This window comes from Haliotis rubra, unplaced genomic scaffold (genome assembly GCF_003918875.1).
Source record: "Haliotis rubra isolate DU_JTF1 unplaced genomic scaffold, ASM391887v1 Scf563, whole genome shotgun sequence".
NCBI classification, from domain to species: Eukaryota; Metazoa; Mollusca; class Gastropoda; order Lepetellida; family Haliotidae; genus Haliotis; species Haliotis rubra.
Genome location: NW_025767261.1, coordinates 562 through 19,194, shown reverse-complemented (window position 1 = coordinate 19,194; position 18,633 = coordinate 562). Strand labels below are relative to the sequence as shown.

The window sequence follows — 18,633 nt, the reverse complement described above, 5'->3', positions numbered from 1 at the left end:
TAAGTATTCGCCCTATCTCACAAGTATACTCAAGAAATAAAGCTAACATCCTTTGATGTTGCGCCTTGTGTTGTGTCAAGTCCATCCCCTGGGGTGTTACACATGTTCTCCTTAGGTATTGTCAGTATGGGAACAAGCGAAGTGTTTCAAAGACGTTCTGCATGGGGTGTAACCAAATGACAAGTCCAAATATAGTTTTTTCAAGGTAAAATTAACTTTCACCCCACTCCACCAAGTCTACATATTGAGATTGTACTGGAATGAAGACTGCAGACTGTTTATAAAAATGACACGCTGTGATACTTTCATGAATAAAACAAACAAACAACATCACGGGTGTTAGATATTCCAGCAAAACAATAACATGAGAATAATGTATTGCGAGAAGACGTTAGGAGCTATTTGTACAGGAGCGAGATATTCCTCCCCAGAGGTCTGACAGTAGCGTCCAGATTGTTCTCAGCTGATTCTCAGACCTTCTCCTCTAGGTTACCAGACTGTCCCTGTAAGATCAAATACAGGTTATGGTAGTCCGACAGCTGGATGTAGTCGCCAGACTCCTCCAACAGGGTGTCCAGCTCACTGCTCAGAACCTCAAAGTCCGGTCTAGACTCCGGATCCTGGCACCAACACTTCGGCATCAGAGAGAACCTGCAGAACGAAAACAAGAACAACCTCATATCCTACATTGAATCGAATTTGTGTAGAGAGTTGAATCTAAAGGGGTTTTCAAATCCGTTCACGTTTAAGATTTGACTTCAATTGTATTACTATATAGTTCTAAGAAGGGTGGAGGCGTCGTATCGCTCGACATCTCCTGTGTCATGATCTGTATTACATTGTGTACTAGAACGTCACACTTGTATTGGGTAGGCATAGAGAATAGACTCCGGGTTAGAAGCAGGCTACTGGACGGATCAGGTAGTCAGGCATGGGACGCACTGACCATAACATCATTATTTTTTGAGATTATAGTCAAACAGGCTAAATATCGCTGGATACGGGTAAAGAACAAACTCGCATCCCACCTGAGTTGACAATTTGTTGACTATAATTATGATTAGTAAGAACATGTTGCCCGTCTGTTTGTGTGTTTTTACGGCCACACTCAGCAGGTACATGGCGACGGTTTGTTGAATATTGAGCCTGGACAAGACAATCCAGTTATTGACATCATGAACATAAGGATACAATGAGATGCATCAACCAAGTCAGTGATAATGACAACCCCCCCTCCCCCCGTCCCTCAATCCTGTTATTGACATCATGAACATAAGGATACAATGAGATGCATCAACCAAGTCAGTGATCCTGACACACACACCCCTCCCTCAATCCAGTTATTGACATCATGAACATAAGGATACAATGAGATGCATCAACCAAGTCAGTGATCCTGACAACCCCCTCCCCTCAATCCAGTTATTGACAGCATGAACATAAGGATACAATGAGATGCATCAACCAAGTCAGTGATCCTGACACACACACCCCTCCCCTCAATCCAGTTATTGACATCATGAACATAAGGATACAATGAGATGCATCAACCAAGTCAGTGATCCTGACACACACCCCTCCCTCAATCCAGTTATTGACATCATGAACATAAGGATACAATGAGATGCATCAACCAAGTCAGTGATCCTGACACACCCCCCTCCCCTCAATCCAGTTATTGACAGCATGAACATAAGGATACAATGAGATGCATCAACCAAGTCAGTGATCCTGACACACACACCCCTCCCCTCAATCCAGTTATTGACATCATGAACATAAGGATACAATGAGATGCATCAGCCAAGTCAGTGATAATGACACCCCCAAACCCCCTTCCCTCAATCCAGTTATTGACATCATGAACATAAGGATACAATGAGATGCATCAACCAAGTCAGTGATCCTGACACACACACCCCTCCCTCAATCCAGTTATTGACATCATGAACATAAGGATACAATGAGATGCATCAACCAAGTCAGTGATCCTGACAACCCCCCCTCCCCTCAATCCAGTTATTGACAGCATGAACATAAAGATACACTGAGATGCATCAACCAAGTCAGTGATCCTGACAACCCCCCCCCTCCCCTCAATCCAGTTATTGACATCATGAACATAAGGATACAATGAGATGCATCAGCCAAGTCAGTGATCCTGACACACACAACCCTCCCATCAATCCAGTTAGTCGCCTTTTACGACAAACAAAGGTTGCTTAAGACCACTTCTACTCCAGATTGTCACGTGTCATCACAAGTGTTACCTGCAAGGTATTACCTCTAGTGCCTGTTTATAGATAGGATTTACTTACAACTCCGGAGCACAGTGGTCTGGCCTGGGCATCCTTCCTCCTGTCGTCACGAAATTCATGACGTCCCTGGCAGACTGCCCCGGGTAGGGACTTGCTCCTGAAAGATGACATAGTCCAGTTGAAGCTTACATATTACTTCTTTGATGAATGTGAGTTTAAAACTAGCATCCACACCATCCCTTAATTTTTTTAACATCAAATTAACACATACATTTAGTTGTAGAAGTATAGGATTAGACAAAGATATCAGAATTCTGAAACCGAAAAGCACACATGATTTGATAATGTTCTTGAGGCATGGAATCTATGATATGCTTGTATTGTACAATTCCAACCATAATTCGCCATGCATTTATAAAACACCATCGAACACTAATGATGCCAAGTCTTCACAAATGGCACAGTGGTAGTATGACGATAGAAAATGATACATATACAGCGATAATGGACCACATTATGAAATGTGTTATGCATGACAGCGAAGCAACAATCTGTGTTACCATTGCTCTTCTTCACTGATAAGTGTAATTCTCACCCTACCTAGCGTAACGATCTCCCATAGTAAGATGCCAAAGGACCACACATCAGACTTGGTAGAAAACAATCTGTCTTTGAGAGATTCTGGAGCCATCCACCGGATAGGAAGCGGACCCTGTGGTACAAGACAGAACATGGCAGGCATTAGATTCCACTGTGACCATCTGACCCTGGTCAGTTCACCCCTTACAATTGACCTACATTGAATTCCAAATGTCAGTAGAAACGACAAAAACCTTTCCACATCCATAAGAAATCTCTGCTAAGAACACAGTCGAAACGCCTTAATACCAGTCTTGATTATATGACCAAGTTTCCATAAGGCGTTGAAACGAAAATAGTGAAGAAAAATATTTGATCATCAGTGATGGCACCTGGCGTCTTTGAACAAGTGTTTCACATCATCTGAATATAAGAACATTAATTTACGAATGGCGATATCAGATCTTTCGAGCCCTCTTTGAAAGACGTGATACAGCGAACCAGTGAGCAATGAAAACACAACTATTACATGAGGCAAGTACTTATTGAGTACTAGCATCTCAACCACGGTGACTGTTGTGAAAAACACAATGAAACATTGCTTACCTCAGATTTTGTTTCGTATGCATCTTCGTTTGTGTCTGAGAGTTGTCTGGCCAAGCCCAAGTCGGATACTTTACAGACCAAATTCTCACCAAGAAGCACGTTTCTGGCTGCCAGGTCACGGTGAATGATCTGTAAGATATATGCCATACATGAATCTCCTACCTTGAGCAACCCTTCCCAATCTTCGAGTCATAATTGATCATATTTGGCATACGTTTCTTACTTAAATAAACGCAACCAAACCTGGTCCATAAGAAGTCTTTGATTAAAGAGCCGATTGTACGATTTTGAATTTACCATGAACATGCGTTTATGAATCACTATCAAAATAGTGACAATACCAGGTTTTGCCGAAAAGGTGAGCGTTTCCTGCCCCACAGGTGCCGTCATAAATACATGCAAAGCCTGGTCAACTGTTAGCCTGCACAGATCGGGAAACCTAAAACCGCCCATCTCATTGAAGGCACATCTCCTGTACAGTTTCCTAACTAGTTTTTAATGAAATCGCGTTTAAAATACATTGACATTCGAAAACCCAAACATATCACAGTTCTCACATCTTGTACTAATGTTGAAGTCACGATAAGCAAACAAAGGACATGGCGACAGCGATAGCTTCTTTGATGTATCAATTGCATTGATCCATAATATTGATCATTAATTTATTTATGTATTTTTTTTACTTCAAGTATAAGATCTCACTCTGTTATACTGCAGGTGTTTCATTCCTCTAGCGACCTGGTGCGCGAACATTGTTAGTTGTTCAGATGTCAGTTCCTGTGTCTCGGCACTTGGACTTGGTGACCTTGGCAGACTTCCAGCACCCGGTTTCGGGCGTCTTGAGCGTAAAAGGTTGAGCAGATTGCCCAGTGGAGCAAGCTCCAGTAACAGCATATCAGAACCTGTGAAACACGTTAAGTGAATGATCAAGCTGATTTTCAGGACATATATCCTTTGTCGAAAAACGCCCAGTTAGAACCTTATTTCACAATATGTTAAAGACAAATTATAAACATTTTGACATCAAAGTTTGCCGCAGTGAACAAATTTAGACATTATGAATTTTTAGAAAATCTTTTTCCATTATACATGTAGTTGTTTTGTAAATGTCAGATATGGCGTTACGTAAAGTTTCGAACCTGCTTTGGTAGAAGAACTGAGATAGTTCACAACATGTGGATGCTTCGGTAACGACTTCATGAGTTCAATTTCATGTTTGAAGTCTTGTCGTACTGCCTCTGTGGCATTGCCTGTAACCAATGGAAACCAAACATCAAAACACCAGATGTGGAAGGGATTTTGTCCTTTCTATTTCCGAACACAGATAATTTAAGACGAACTTTGCGCTGAGCAAATTTAACAGACAACCATACATTTCACATATCATCAGGATCAAAACGGTGTGTATCTCAACTATATGAACTGGGTAGCATCGCCTGGGACAACAGCCAACCCCCGTGTTGAATACTCTTACAAAACGGAACGTCTTCGGAGGTTTGAATACACACATAATATTTTTGTTTTTTGTTGTTCTTTAACACCACCCACACCCCCTATCGTGAGCATCAATCTGGGCAGATCAACCAAGTCATCGACCACCCGATCCCGTCAGTTACCCTAAACCTCTAACCTGTCTGAGTGTCTTGACGGCTTCACAAATTAACTAAAACCGTTATAATACTTCCATGTATAACCATTCCCAAAAGAACAAAGCAATTGCTTCCTTGTTAAACTCTTGTTCTATTGTGAGGTTGTCATAGAGTGATTTCATGTCGCAAATGACAGAATATGCACAGTTCCATTCCCTCCAAAAGAAGTACCCTATACACAACCATCAAGAGCAGAAACCGATCACAACACAAACACTCACACTATATCATGCCATGTATCTACCATTTGAGAGCGGCCATACCTTTGCACTTCTTCACAGCCACGAAGTCCCACTGTCCACTTGAGAGGACATTGAGAGCTCGAGCCTTCCACACCTCACCAAACTTCCCCTCGCCAAGTAAAGCAATCAACTCGAGTCTGTCAGGGACGAAAGGCTTTTTCTTGAAAGAATATACACCCTGTAAATTGACACATAAATGTATGATTAAATCAACCAAACCCTGCGAAAATAGTTTTGGACGATGTGTGTAGGTCATACCCCAAACACAATTACCCAGTTTTCAATCATATAGCGATTCTTCAACCCACCTTTTGTACCTTCTGTGGCCAGTTTCGTCGCCTGCCGACACATACCACGATGACTATAAGACCCAGGAGAGCAGCTATTCCGACAGAAATACCTACAACCAGCTTCCACGTGGACGACGATGAATCTGTCCCAACATCAGATATAGTGTCATGAAGTTAAGCCATTGCTGAACAATTAAGTTTGAACATATTTTAATACTGAATATTGTATTTTACTGAAGTGTAATCATTCAACAGAAATTGAAATTCACCTGTAAGAGTCAGTCTACACTATTGTGATTTGAAACTCAGTAGTCTTCATGCATCAAAGCATAGCTGACCGGCTTTAGTATCCAATCTCTTTTATGACCACTATTTCTTATTATAACTGGTGATATGTGTGAAAGTGCTGTTTCTCTGAGACGTGAACATCTATATTTAAAATTCCAATGTGCATTCACAAATGTTTCCTATGTCTGTGGAATACAAGCAACTGGTATGTCATTAAAATGAAATCAGCGTCTGTCAGAACCCGGGACAATCCGTATTTTCCCATCTCGGACGTTCCTTGTCAACACTCCATTATGTCAGACCTACTTTGGGGAGCACTCTGCTGTGTTAGATTTTGTGCCTGTCTCACATTTACTTCTCCAGTACTATCCTACCCATCAAAAGTTTAGACTCACTTAATACATTCACTATATGCTGTGTATGTATATATGATTACAACGAAGATGAATTTTTCCACTAACTTGGGGAAACATCTGCAAACCTTTATGCAGGTTAATTGCACGAGGATCATGCATCAAACTGCTAAAAAATATATGCAAATATCGTGCATGTGAACAGCTGCGTTCTGGTGTAAAGAGTTATTAGAATTCTCCATTTTTATCCGAGTTTCATCATTTATTGAACGCATGACAATAACCTTTTCAACGTTATGAATTTGTTTTACAGTACATCAGTTCATGTATAAACAGCACCTTTAAACAGTATGGAATATTTTGCAAAAACAAAGTTTAGAACAGTTGCCTGAAGTAAGTGGCTACATGTACACTAGACAACAGTCTTTTGCTTCAGTCTCACCTGGACAACAAACCTTTGTTACAGTCTGACCTAGAAAACAACCTGTGTCTCACCTGGACAACAAGCTATCGCTTCAGTCTCACCTGGACAACAATCTTTTGTTTCAGTCTCACCTGGACAACAAGCTATCGCTTCAGTCTCACATGGACAGCAATCTTTTGTTTCAGTCTCACCTGGACAACAATCTTTTGTTTCAGTCTCACCTGGACAACAGTCTTTTGTTTCAGTCTCACCTGGACAACAAGCTATCGCTTTAGTCTCACACCTGGACAACAATCTTTTGTTTCAGTCTCACCTGGACAACAAGCTATCGCTTCAGTCTCACCTGGACAACAATCTTTTGTTTCAGTCTCACCTGGACAACAAGCTATCGCTTCAGTCTCACCTTGACAACAATCTTTTGTTTCAGTCTCACCTGGACAACAAGTTATCGCTTCAGTCTCACCTGGACAGCAATCTTTTGTTTCAGTCTCACCTGGACAACAATCTTTTGTTCAGTCTCACCTGGACAACAATCTTTTGTTCAGTCTCACATGGACAACAAGCTTTTGTTTCATTCTGACCGAGACAACAATCTTTTGTTTCAGTCTTCACCTTGGCAACAGTCTTTCTCTTCAGTCTCACCTGGACAACAACCTTTGCCCCCATTTTGATATACCGCCGTTCACTGGTAGAAGGAGACACGTGGTGTATGTATCATATGTACACACACACTCGCGCGCGCACGCACACTGACATAGAAACATGAGTTTGCACAAATAATATTAACAGAACGGAACAGATATTAAACTTTCAATAGACTTTCAAGTGTCCATTTTGTTATTCTGGACTGCCTGTAGAGGTTCGATTCCGGCGGCGATATACCAATAGGGCAATAAAAGATGGTACTAGTCGTTAACCTGGCGCTCTGCATGAAGAGATAACATGAAGTGTTATACCGAGTCTCTGTGAAGGATATGAACTGGTTTTCGAGAACACGTGTTGTTAATGTTTCACATGTGTTTGTGTATAGCTACGATTGTTCTTTTACAGAAGGGATATGGAGCATGTATTTCTGCCTTAATGTGTGTGTTCACCTAGAACCCCTGTCCGACCATACATTAATCGAAATTTTATGCAACCTTGATGATTAATATCTACAACATTTGTGTGCATCTGGTTTGTCAAAGAATACATGCTTGATTGTTTAACAAGTTGGTATTTGTGATGACTCCCCAACGCCCCAACCTACCTGGACAGTCAATTAAGTTGCAGTTCACAGTTGCAGTCTGTTCAAACGGCCCAGTGCAGTTTCCACTGTCGTTCTGTGGACTGGGATACATGCAAGTCCTTTCTCTGATGATGGACTTGGTGGCCGATGCTCCACATGTGACGTCACAGGTTGGACTGGTCCATTCTCCCCACTCATTGAACCCAACGTCATCTGTAAATGTTATCATTACTTACCCCCTTTTGTGATGTTTTTGTAGTTAGCTTTGTAGTTTGTGTGGTTTCTGCTTTCAGAAGGTATATTTTATGATTATCTAAGACTTAGTCTTTTATTTCATTCTCTCTCACACACACACGCATATCCATACAACATATACATGCATATATATATACTCATGCCAATAATGGTTGTCACCCCTCTCCCCACCCCAACCCCCACACACCTCACACACACACCCTCCCCTCCAATTATTAAAAAAAAATGTAGGGGGTGACAACCATTATTGGCATGAGTATATAATTACCTTGACAATCTGGAAGCTGACAATTTCTGTCCTCATATCTATATGCAACCCCAATGCAATAAAGTCCACATTTGTTGGGAAGCGGGCTGTCACATCGTCTGGTTTTCTGTACTCTCCTCGTGGCTGATGACCCACAAGTTACTGGACATGACGGATTGGTCCAACGTGTCCACTGGGAGAAGCCTCCGTTGACAGGAACGCAAACTAAGGCAGAAATTGTTACCGTAAACGATAGATTGTATTTTTATCCAGATTCCATTTAGAGTGAAAGCCATGTAGTGATGGAATTAATATGAATGAATGAAAACCTGGTGTTCCTGAGAACTATGCTCATGCTCTGATATTTCAGTAGTATTTGCCATTCACACAATGTACACGTCAACAATAATATATTGTATTTTTCTGTCACAAATACTCCTGTCTTACCACGGCGACCTATATCAAACCTGATACAAACAACTGATCATATTACGCGTGGAGGATGGGTGAACACATGAATAGGAACAAAAAAGAAATTACACAATAATACGTACTGCCAGTCACGTGATTATCGTTTTATTACTTTGACAGAACTATTTATTCAATACAAATTTTCGTCTCACCTGGACAGTCTAAAAGGTTGCAATTTACAACTGATGTGTCAGCAGTACTTCCTGTGCAGGGTGATCCGCCATTGCTGGGAGGAGGGTTGTTGCAGGCACGAGTTCTCTGCACCTTGGCCGTGGCTGATGCGCCGCACGTTACTGCGCATGACGGAAGAGTCCACGTCGACCACTGGGAAAAGCCCCCATCAGCTGGAGAGGGAGAAAACATAGTCACAGCTGTGATTCACTTTCTAACGCAATTCTGATATTATTTTAAAGCCGTTTTGTGTGTGAACCAACTCACTAATACATATATTTTCACAAAGTGAAATACCACTTCCACAATATCGGTTTAAAAAACATCAATAAGAAATGGCTGTTAATGCCACGCGTCATGTTTATTTCAGGAAGTATTGTGATATGTTCAAGAATAGTGCATATAGTATTTTATCACATTTGAGGCTACAAGTTCTCTAGCAAGATGTGTGTCTATTCTTGTGGAACAGTCTAGTAGACAGAGATTTCTCAATAATATAAGCACTGGGCAAATGTCCCCTGTGTCTAAGACCACGATCACACGGTTATTCATGTTTCCTTACACCTGAATATTCAATAACCCCACAACGTCTTACAGCTTCATCACATCAACGTTGATACATTGCTCGCCACATTTGCTTCAGTCGACATATACAGGCTTGTTTACACTACATAGCATAGAAATAAACATAGAAAGCATAACAGTTCATCATTGTTCGCTGAAGGTTTGGGGTAAAAGGCTGCTGAATCACAGTGTGGTGGATATTTTATGTGTTCAAATACTTATGCAGCATAGTGACCTCATCAACGATATTCAGGATTCCTTTTGAATGTATAACCTCTTGCAATGTGATAAGACGTGAAAAAGGGAAACACGATATGTGAAAGGGTTTCCAAATGATGAAATGCCTGTTTTGTGTTGTAGTCTGGAAGCAAATTCATAAGGCGAATAAGCAGTAGCTCAATAGTTTCTGTTGAACCTTTCGTCTACGAAAACACAACATGGCGGACATATAGGACAGTGTATTGAGTGAGTATGTCGACATCTATATCCTAGCAATGAAACACACACTGCGGTATATTTGACTTACGCGTGAAAACTATGTTCCATATATCAAGCTTTTCGTTTTTAACTAACAATTTAGTACGATTCTGTCAGTGTTAATCCGAGCCAAGAACAGCCATTCACAAAGTTCTGAGCTTCGGAGAGAGGGAACCAGACATGGCGCCGCTGTACACTGTTTTACTTTGTTTCACATTATTGTTTCTGACATAAAGTCATTGGAGTATTAAAAGATTATTGTACAAATTATATCTGTATTAACATATATTGCTATTCCGATTCAGTGTATCAATATTATGAAGGGTATATTCTTTTCTATTCCACATGTATCTCTCTACACTGTACATAGTTCTATTGAATGTATATGTATTCATGTACGCGTTGGTTGTGAACGAGCAGAATCGCTTTTCTGTACAAATGTTGGCGGTATAACAAGAATAGATTAGACACAAAAATACTGTTTACAAGTGTCACTTACTTTGCAGGGCCACCGGACTGACAGTTGCCAGTAGACTCAGAATACACGTCCACCAAGAATCAACCATCATATATACCCCCGACACTCCAAACCAGTTGAATCCGCGAAATGAGATGCATCAAGCTTGTCATTGAACCGGTTTCGACAAGAACTGAATAGTTTCCGCAATACAAAACTAATCTCTTTTGTGAGTTCAATCAATATGCCCAGAATATTCGGTAACTCGCTTCACCTAGTTTGCTTGGATCATTACACCCGAGCACACAAAGACCGTGTATATGTATTCACAACGACACTTGTGTTCCCGGATGTCAGTAGACGGTCAACGGGAACGTGTGAATGAAGAACCAGGAAGGTATTCCTCTGATTCATGCGTAGCACACGTTCACTCCCACCTGCTGATGTCTCATAAACTAGAACATATTAAAACACAATACACTGATAAATAAGGTCGTTTCATACATTGAGTTCATATTGAACCAGGATGTGTGGACCACAGTGAAATAACAATGTAACCACACTAACAAGAAATTTCATATCGTCTCATTTCAAATCACACGTTTTGTGATTCTGAGGAGCACGTGCAATACGTGTAACGGACCGCTATGTATGGGACATAGAGTATCTCCAACAGTTCAGGGAGAACTTGTTGTTACCTGCTGTTGTTGACATATTTGAGAAATGTACTCTACTCGTTGAAGACATTGATGGGGTTGTCACTCAGTTTACAGAAGCGGTATGTGAAGCAGCCGGTAGTATGAAGCGCCATAACAAGATTAGACTCATACACTCCGAACCATGGTTTGATGAGGAATGTAGATTCCATAGATCAGAAAGGGAACGACTTCTTAAAGTATTTCGTCGTCACAAAAATGATGTTCATCTAAATAATTATATTTAAGTCCGGAATGCCTACCCATCTCTACTTAGAAATAAAAAGAAAACATATTATGAACTTGTGAGCAATAAAATTTCAACATGTCTCCATGACAGTAAATCTTTTGGTCCAGATTAAAAGGTCTGTCCCATACTGCTTATACTCGTGTTCCTAATACAACCATTGTTGACTGGGCTGATCGTTCCCAAAACCTGTTTATATCAGAGGATGTCACTGCTGAAGGCGTCAATATTAACGATGAAACTGACTCTGAAAATTGTGATGATATGACACGCTCCATTTTTGACTCTCCTATAACACAAGAGGAAATTTTAACCGCCATTGAAGGACTGAAGTGTGGCAAATCCTCAGGTGCTGATTTATTAATTCCTGACTTTTTCAATATACAACAGACATTCTGGTACCATATCTTACAGTGCTTTTCAATGTCATGTTTGAACATGCTTACTTTCCAGAATCATGGTCGGAGGCTGTCATTGTTCCTTTATATAAGAAAGGTGATATACACTCTCCATCTAACTATAGAGGTATTTCTCTTCTTAGTGTATTTAGCAAGCTTTATGTGTCTATACTAAACAGGAGGTTAACGTATTGGTGTGAATCATTTGGTAAAATTGCACAGGCTGGTTTCCGTCAAGATTACTCCACCATTGATAATATCTTTACCCTCCAGTCTATTATCCAGAGGTACCTTAGTAGGCAAAAGGTTAAACTTTATTGTGTGTTCGACAGTGTAAGTCGTTTGAAATTATGGTCAGTTTTGAAATCTAGAGGTGTTTCCCCCAAAATGGTTAACTCTATACAGTCCATCTATTCATCCGTTAAGGCTAGCGTAAAATTTAATAATGTGTTGTCAGGATTTTTCCCTTGTTCACGTGGTGTTCGTCAGGGCTGTGTCCTTAGCCCTCTGTTGTTTTCGATTTTATCATCGAGTTGGCTGTTAGGTAGAACGTAGTTCAGGTCCAGGTATTCAATTACATCCTGATGTTATTCAAATATTTATTCTTCTTTTGCGGATGACATCGCGCTTATATCTGATACTATTGGAGGGCTACAGAAACGCATCGATGTTTTAGAAAAGTTTTGTATAGAATACGGTCTTGAGGTCAATTTGGATAAGACAAAAGTTGTCGTTTTTCAGAAAGGTGGTATTTTATCAAAACGAGAAAGCTGGTTTTATAATGGAAGGAAGTTGGAAGCGGTAACTTCATATAAGTCTCTAGGCATAACATTCACAAGGGGCTTGTCTTGGTCTAGTCATTGTTCTAATGGGGATTCTGTCAGAATGATTATGTTGAATCTGTGCACACATTGGCTTGCAAACGGTTTTAGGCGTTAAGATCTCTACAACTAGTAATATAGGTCGTGGTGAATGTGGGCGGTATCCCTATATATCCTAGCATATAAAAGGGTAATAAAGTTATTGAGAATGATTCTCGTCATCCCAAAAATGTTATCACATGATGTTAATGGCTTTAGATCATAATAAAGTTAATTGGGCGTCGAAGTGTCGATATCTGCTGTACAGTTTGGGTTTGGGTTTTGTTTGGGAACAGCAATCTGTTATTTCTCCTACCTCGTTTTTATCTGAATTTGTGAGTCGACTTAAATGTATTCATGAACAGAATTGGTATAGTTCACTTCAAAATGGCAACAAATTTATGTTTTCTTCTTACTTTAAAATTTCATTGTCCAGGGAATTGTATTTAAATGTGATTAACATTAAAAGTTTAGAGCAGCACTCGCTCAGTTTAGATGTTTCACATCAGTTACGTATAGAAACTGGAAGGTATTATAATATAGATAAAAATGATAGATTATGTTTACAGTGCGATGAAGGTTATATTGAGGATAAATACCATCTTCTCCTCGTGTGTTCCAAATTCCAACAGCTCCTCTTGAACCATTTACCTAAAACCTATTGTATCCGAGTAAAGCCAAATTCAAACTCCTCATGTCATCATCAGATTGTAAACTTATAAATAATTTAGCTAGCTTTATCTATCATGCAATGTATCTAAGATGTTAAAAGAATCAATCTATACTGTACATACAATGTTTTGCCATGTAAATGTAACCTATGTAGTTATGGGCCGATGGCCTACAATTCTGTAATAAAGAATTGAATTGAATGATTCTGAGGCAGATTTTCTAATGTGGGTTTGGTAGTCACTTTGTAGCCTCCTGTTACTGTGCCATTAACCCCTAACCAAATTCAATTTTTCGAAATATTTGCATGAAATGTGACAGAAAATTGACAGTACGTTTTATTTATTTTATCATGAGAAACCAGCCATCATGCGACAACTGATTGCCCAAGTCATAGAAAAGCAACAGGCAGCATACCGACGTCACTGAACATCTATGAACGTCTGTCAAACTGGAAAGATTGTCGTTGAGAAATGAACCTCATCCGAAGTTACAAAACAGGACAGTAAGGTGGGTGAGATGAGGTGAAATTGGGTTTTACGTCGTGCTTGAGAATATTTCGCTCATATGACGACGTGCATGCGTGTGTATGTGCGGCTGCTTGTACTAGCCCAGACTTAAGCTGGTTGTATAGTGCTAGCCCACTGAGATACCATGCCGCAGCAGTGAAGCATGAATACCCCACTCAGACACATTATACTGACTTCGAGCCGACCAGTCCTTGTTGTACCCATTAATGCCGAGCGCCAGGTAGGGACCAACAAGTAACCATATTTTAACGTCTTTTGGTATGACGCGGTCGGGGATCGAACCCGCGACCTTCCGCTCTCCAGGCGGACGCTCTAACCACTACACCACGGAGGCGGTTCAGGACAGCAAGAGAAAACAGGTTGGTTGGTTGGTTGCTTGGTTGGTTGGTTGGTGGCTTTGTTGTTTAATGCCGCACTCAGCAAGATTCCAGCTATATGGCGGCGGGCGGTAAATAATTGAGACTAAACTAAACTCACTCACTCTTGACAACAGTAAATATGAATATGCATCCGACCGAATCGCTTTCGTTAAATTTATCAATAGGTCACATTCTTCAAGATACACGCATATAAAATGTCATGTTTAATTGTCTGCATAACAAACCACATGTTTAGAGCTAAAACTAACAAAATGTTTTAAAGCAGACAAAAACACCTCAGTGTTACGACTGGAGATGTATTCATTCACAGAGGACCATAGCTCAACGGGGCGTACAGGAGCCTCAATACGCTTTGAAAGAAATTATTCCGTCTATGAAATGTGTAAATCTGGGTCAGATTTGTATGGAGTGTTCGAGTCTGACCAGACAAGGATCATCAGTGAGTGAGTGAGCTTCCGACCACCTCGTTTAGTTTTACGGCCCGCTCAGCAATATTCCAGCTATATATGGCGGCGGTCAGTAAATAATCGAGTCTGTTGACCAGACAATCCAGTGATCAAATAATCGACATCGGCATGAGCATTGATGTACGGGGAACCGATGCCAGGGATATAGCAATATTCCAGCAACATCACGGCGGGGACAACAGAAATGGGCTTCACACATTGTACCCATGGGTGATTCGAACCCGGCCTTCGGCGTGACGAGCCAACGCTTTAACCATTAGGCTACCCCACCGTCCCTGTATAGTAGGAGATAATGTTGAGTTAATACGCATTTTGAAGGGTGATTGAAAAGAATTCTATGTAATATTGACTGATTTTGCTGATTTTTCAACATAACCACTTCATAGGTCCATGTGTTTCTGATAGCTTTGCGGAAGGTTCAGGATCTCACTGGGATCGAAATGATCGTTCTTGGTGGTTTAAAATAACATGAGAAATTACGGCAACATCGTCTGTATTATGCTAAATATCTATAAACCTAATGTCCCGGTTTTTGCATTGCATAATATAACTTTAAACTGTTACATTTAATGCGATTTATACTGTGTTGGTTATTTCACATCTCCATACCACATTAACACTGCTTGTCCTGCAGTCTCACATCCTGCTCGACAGGTTTTACACCATGGAGACGATTTCTGAATTATGTGCAGCCTACTTTTGCTACAGGATTGAGTGAAAATATTAATCATAGTCACAGTGACTGGCGTTCTGACCTCATTGTGAATTGTGAACACGACGGGGAGCACGAACCAGCGAGGATCCAGTAAATGGATCGGTGTGTGGCTCTCAGTCATTAGACTTATTTACTTTGATATCCAGGTAAACAGATAACAGACGTTGAGTTTATTTTCTTGTTTCATTCCCGTGACCAGGATAACAAAGACAGTCATTTTATGTGTTCTTCATTCAATTACCTTGTTATTGAATTACACCACTCGGCAACAGTCTAGCTTCAAATCAGCTGTAAATATTCGAGTCCGGATCACCGGAACTCGGATATGATTACATGCATCAGCCAAGGAGCCTGAAACTGTATGACGCCTTCTATTACAAGCATTGGTTGCTGAAACCCGGATGTTAATGGGTGACCCCGACCATGACAGTATGTCGGTGACATCACGATGTAGCAGAACATAATTGAAGCGTCAAGCCCATTTCATTAATCATAAGTGAGTATGATAGTACAAGTCAACCTTCATGAAAGAAAACCAGACAGGTTGCAGATGCAGATATTCTACACAAGTTCAGGCACACCTGAGCTTTCCTCATGGTTATAGCTAATCTGACACACCAGCTGAAACGTTTAAGTCTGAGACGTAAGTAGGGGATCACGAGACGCAAGTAGGGATCACGAGACGCAAGTAGGGGATCACGAGACGGAGACGGAAGTAGGGGATCACGAGACGAAAGTAGGGATTAGGGAGACGCAAGTAGGGGGGTAGGGGATCATGAGATGGAAGTAGGGATCAGGAGACGGAAGTAGGGAGACGGAAGTAGATCATGAGACGGAAGTAGGGGATGATGAGACGCAAGTAGGGGATCATGAGACGGAAGTAGGGGATCACGAGAAGACGGGAGTAGGGGATCAAGAGACGGAAGTAGGGGATCATGAGACGGAAGTGACGAGACGGGAGTAGGGATCATGAGACGCAAGTAGGGATCACGAGACGCAAGTAGGGGATCACGAGACGGAAGTAGGGGATCATGAGACGCAAATAGGGATCAAGAGACGGAAGTAGGGGATCATGAGACGGAAGTAGGGGATCATGAGACGGAAGTAGGGATCATGAGACGGAAGTAGTGAGACGGAAGTAATATGAGACGGAAGTAGGGGATAATGAGACGCAAGTAGATCATGAGCCATAAGCATATACAGAAGCCTTTAAGTTAAGGTTTACAAAAAGTAGTCAAGTACTGTTGGTTGAGCATATGTTTACTCCATTATAATCTGACACCCACTACAAATTCTTGTTTATCGTTTTTTCTCTTCAGAATCAGATGTCTTCACCGTGATTTCGCCTCTAAGATTCTGCAGCAGCAACTGTAAAGGAATGGAAAACGGCAGCGTCAAAGTCAGTCTTGATTATCGCCAAAATAGATTGGTCTCAAAATGTGGTGGCGGTCACAGAAATATATTTTTTGAGAAGCATTGACGCTAATGGTCAGCATGTCCTGCCCTGTCCTGCCCCTGACCCTGCCATTGCCCCCTAGCCTGCCCCGTCCTTGCCCCTGACCCCTGACCCTGCCATTGCCCCTGCCCCTGCCCCTGGCCTCTGGCACCCTCGACCCACCTCCTGCCCCATCCCCCTGCATTCGTTAATAAATATAGGTTTCAATTCTTTTCCAAATTTCAGACTATTTATCCAAAAATGGCAAATACAATCCGAACTTCATAGATAAATTTTCTTATTGACAACATCTATGCAAAAGTGGGGCTAAGATATTTAAGCGGGTAGGACGCACTCCAAGCGTAGCCCCGCTTATACTTATCTATTTCCTTTAGCTTGGGTTATTTTTGTTTCAACTATATCAGTGATCTGATGTTGATCTGTATCACCAAAAAGCCAATTACCTTCTACTGATCTGAACTAGAAACTAGAAACTGTCTGAACTGGAAACGTTCTGAACTAGTTAAAAGGAATGACGTCAACTGTTCAGTGGTCATATACCCTTCATGTCAAACAATATTTGACCCGTTCAGATCCGGGTTAGAATTATTGATCTTCAATAACCCATGCTTGTCGTAAGAGGCGACTAACGGGGTCGGTGGTGGTCAGACTGACTTGGGATCAGGCTGACTTGTTTGACACATGTCATCCGTTCCCAAATGCGTAGATCGATATTCATGCTCTTAATCATTGGATTGTCTGGTCCAGAAACGAATATTTACAGACCGCCGCCATATAGCTGGAATATTGCTGAGTGACAAAAACTTAACTCACTCGAACAATATTTATACACCCGCTGGTTTCCTACATTGGACTTGTAGAAAGTCAGTCTAGTTTAAGGATACACGTTGTAATAAGACTGAAAACCTAATAAAAGCAGTATTCCTCTCAAACCTTTTTCTTTTCCTCGATACTCAGGTTTGTCGCCAGTACGTAGCTCAAAGTTAGTTTGGTGAAAGCAGCTTGGGGCGTCATGTCCATGCCGAGCACAAGTCCACTTGACCAGATCCCGCAAAGTTACTTTGATGATGTAGAGGATGTCGTATTTAGACGTATCTTGATGTAGAGGATGTCGTATTTAGGGCGTGTCTTGATGTAGAGGATGTCGTATTTAGGCGTGTCTTGATGTAGAGGATGTCGTATTTATTTAGGCGTGTCTTGATGTTGAGGATGTCGAACGTATTTAGACGTATCTTGATGTAGAGGATGTCGTATTTAGGCGTGTCTTGATGTAGAGGATGTCGTATTTAGGCGTGTCTTGATGTAGAGGATGTCGTATTTAGGCGTGTCTTGATGTTGAGGATGTCGTATTTAGATCTTGCATCTTGATGTAGAGGATGTCGTATTTAGACGTATCTTGATGTAGAGGATGCATCGTATTTAGATTTAGGCGTATCTTGATGTAGAGCATGTCGTATTTAGGCAGCATGTCTTCTTGATGTAGAGGATGTCGTATTTAGGCGTGTCTTGATGTAGAGGATGTCGTATTTAGGCGTGTCTTGATGTAGAGGATGTCGTATTTAGGCGTGTCTTGATGTTGAGGATGTCGTATTTAGGCGTGTATCTTGATGTAGAGGATGTCGTAATTAGACGTATCTTGATGTAGAGGATGTCGTAA

At 41.1% G+C, this 18,633-nt stretch overlaps 1 protein-coding gene and 1 long non-coding RNA gene across 2 annotated transcripts; both read right to left on the bottom strand.

Annotated features, from left to right (window-relative positions):
* Positions 1 to 326: 326 nt before the first annotated feature.
* LOC124254092 (tyrosine kinase receptor Cad96Ca-like) lies at positions 327 to 11,598 on the bottom strand. The gene is made up of 12 exons (XM_046687965.1): positions 10,602 to 11,598; positions 9,043 to 9,234; positions 7,332 to 7,374; positions 6,911 to 6,972; positions 5,643 to 5,767; positions 5,356 to 5,512; positions 4,583 to 4,693; positions 4,146 to 4,345; positions 3,444 to 3,572; positions 2,859 to 2,970; positions 2,319 to 2,415; positions 327 to 651 (listed from the first exon to the last, which is right to left on the bottom strand). The coding sequence occupies exons 1-12, from the start codon at positions 10,669 to 10,671 to the stop codon at positions 471 to 473; spliced, it is 1,479 nt and encodes a 492-aa protein (XP_046543921.1). The 5' UTR covers positions 10,672 to 11,598; the 3' UTR covers positions 327 to 470.
* A 5,166-nt stretch (positions 11,599 to 16,764) lies between these two features.
* On the bottom strand, positions 16,765 to 18,006 carry LOC124254083. The gene is made up of 2 exons (XR_006892380.1): positions 17,910 to 18,006; positions 16,765 to 16,888 (listed from the first exon to the last, which is right to left on the bottom strand). It is a non-coding gene; the product is annotated as an uncharacterized LOC124254083 (long non-coding RNA).
* Between the last annotated feature and the right edge of the window lie 627 nt (positions 18,007 to 18,633).

What these genes read in the sequence shown, in the direction of transcription:
- LOC124254092 (XM_046687965.1), bottom strand. Translation starts at nt 10,671, where the DNA reads ATGATGGTTGATTCTTGGTGGACGTGTATTCTGAGTCTACTGGCAACT. An exon ending in AACACCTGCAGTATAACAGA is followed by an intron (nt 3,573 to 4,145) that starts GTGAGATCTTAT and finishes TATATCTTACAG; the next exon opens with ATCATTCACCGTGACCTGGC. An exon ending in CATACGAAACAAAATCTGAG is followed by an intron (nt 2,971 to 3,443) that starts GTAAGCAATGTT and finishes CTTGTACCACAG; the next exon opens with GGTCCGCTTCCTATCCGGTG.